The following is a 2,017-nucleotide window of genomic DNA, read 5'->3' on the forward strand; positions in this document are numbered from 1 at the left end:
ATAGCGTCTCGTCCTTCCACCAGCTCATTTCTTCTAGACCCTGTGAAGTGGACATGTCCATTCTAGTTCTGGCACTGTCATGTGTAATGACAGCTGGTTCTTGGTAGTACCTCCACAGTCCATTCTGGTTCTGCACTGATGTGCTAATGACAGCTGGGCATGTGTAATGACAGCTGGTTCTGGTAGTACCTCCACAGTCCATTCTGGTTCTGGCACTGCATGTGTAATGACAGCTGGTTCTGGTAGTACCTCTACAGTCAGTTCTGGCTTGGTGTCGGCAGTCATTACTGGTTCTAGATCAGCGTCTACAGTGAGTGGTTCTGTGTTTCTTCAGTGACTACTGGCTCTAGTTGTGGTTCTGCAGAATCAGTAGGGCAGAGGCTCACCGTCAGTCCTGTAGACTGTGCTGTCTCAGCAGCCTCCTGTCTCCCTCCGGTCTCCTCTTCCTCCTCTTCTTCAGCAGGGCTCTGTCAGGGACAAGAGTGACGTCATATTACTTGACCTGTGGTAGAATCACAGTAGCTGACCTTATAGTAAAAATACAGGCTTACACAAGCATTTACAGAGAGACAGACACAACAAAAAGGTAGTCTATTGACAGACCAGTTAACAGTTAACAGTACCACATTAGTGTCCTGTTCCAGTTTCGTAATATTTAACAGTGCCTCCAGCGAATTTAAAAACGGACTAAATAATGTTGTTTGTAAATCCGACACAACATGACTGCTGTGAGACTGACGCTTCCATGACGACCAGAGCAGTGGTCACCTTGGTTACTGAGGAGGGGACCCATCCCAGTGAAGACTGACGGCGAGGCAAGGAGAGAGAAGGAGAGAGAARKAGAGTCAAATCTAACACAGAGAAGAATTCAGGAGGATGCAACATTACTGAACGTTGCAGACAGGAAGGGGAAAGGGTCTGATACAACATAGACCCATACAATGTTTCTGGTGGCAAAGTGAGAGAAGCTGCAGAGAATGTCAGGATACTAAGTAATGATGTCACTGCCAATGACCAATGACACAGCTGGAGGAAATACAATGGTGCTGAGCAGCAAAACAGTCATAACAAAAGCCTTTTAGCTGCCCACCCGAGGAGCTGGTAGCTGCCCACCCGAGGTACAGGATTGGTTGCTGAAAGCAGGCCAAGAACAAAAAAAAAAAAAAAAGAAAAAATAAAAAAACACAGGTCTAACCCAAAAAAAGCCCTTTTTTTAGCTGCCCCACGCCCCGGGGAGCTGGGGTAGCTGCCCACCCGAGGTCTGTAGACTTGCCCACCCCCAGCCGTAGGAAGCTAGGTAGCCTGACCCACGACGAGGAGCTGGTTAAGCTTGCGCCCACCGCCACCAGAGAAGCTGGTAGCTGCCCACCGAGGAGCTGGTTAGCGCCCACCCGAGGAGCTGGTAGCTGGCCACCGAGGAGCTTGGTAGCTGGGCCCACCGAGGGGCTGGTACTGGTCCCACCGGAGGGGCTGGTGCCTGCCCACGAGGGCTGGTAGCTGCCCACCCGAGGGCTGGTTCTAGCTGCCGGCGACGAGGGCTGGTAGCTGCCCACCCGAGGGGCTGGTAGCTGATCCCAACCGAGGGGCTGGTAGCTGCCCAACCCGAGGGGCTGGGTAGAATGCTACCGAGGGGCTGGTAGCTGCCCACCCGAGGGGCTTGGTAGCTTTGCCACCGAGGAGTGTAGCTGTTCGCCACCCGAGGAGCTGGTAGCTGCCACCCGAGGAGGGCTGGTAAGCTGCCCACCGAGGGGCTGTAGCTGCTCACCGAGGGGCTGGGTAGCTTGCCCACCGAGGGCTGGTACTGCCCCACCCGGAGGAGCTTGCCCACCCGAGCGATGGAGCTGGTTAGCTGCCCACCGAGGAGCTGGTAGCTGCCTACCGAGGGCTGGTAGCTGCCCACCGAGGGCTGGTAGCTGCCACCTGAGGGGCTGTAGCTGCCACCGGAGGAGCTGGTAGCTGCCCACCCGAGGGGCTGGTTAGCTGCCCACCCGAGGAGCTGGTAGTGCCCACCCGGAGG

General features: G+C 55.0%; 2 protein-coding genes across 2 annotated transcripts in view; both read right to left on the minus strand.

Annotated features, from left to right (window-relative positions):
* The window catches only part of LOC112076686 (band 4.1-like protein 3), a 13,658-nt gene extending 12,758 nt beyond the window's left edge, over positions 1 to 900 (minus strand). The window contains exons 1-2 of the mRNA XM_070441419.1: positions 769 to 900; positions 387 to 467 (exon numbers count right to left, since the gene is read on the minus strand). Of these exons, the coding sequence (XP_070297520.1) occupies positions 387 to 467; positions 769 to 885 (198 nt within the window). The 5' untranslated portion in view covers positions 886 to 900. The remainder of the gene's footprint in view (positions 1 to 386; positions 468 to 768) is intronic.
* Positions 901 to 1,324: 424 nt separating this feature from the next.
* The window catches only part of LOC112076688 (uncharacterized), a 43,547-nt gene continuing 42,854 nt past the window's right edge, over positions 1,325 to 2,017 (minus strand). The window contains 1 exon segment of the mRNA XM_070441417.1: positions 1,325 to 1,996. Within this exon segment, the coding sequence (XP_070297518.1) occupies positions 1,325 to 1,996 (672 nt within the window).

Source organism: Salvelinus sp. IW2-2015, unplaced genomic scaffold, assembly GCF_002910315.2.
Source record: "Salvelinus sp. IW2-2015 unplaced genomic scaffold, ASM291031v2 Un_scaffold3925, whole genome shotgun sequence".
Classification (NCBI taxonomy): Eukaryota; Metazoa; Chordata; class Actinopteri; order Salmoniformes; family Salmonidae; genus Salvelinus; species Salvelinus sp. IW2-2015.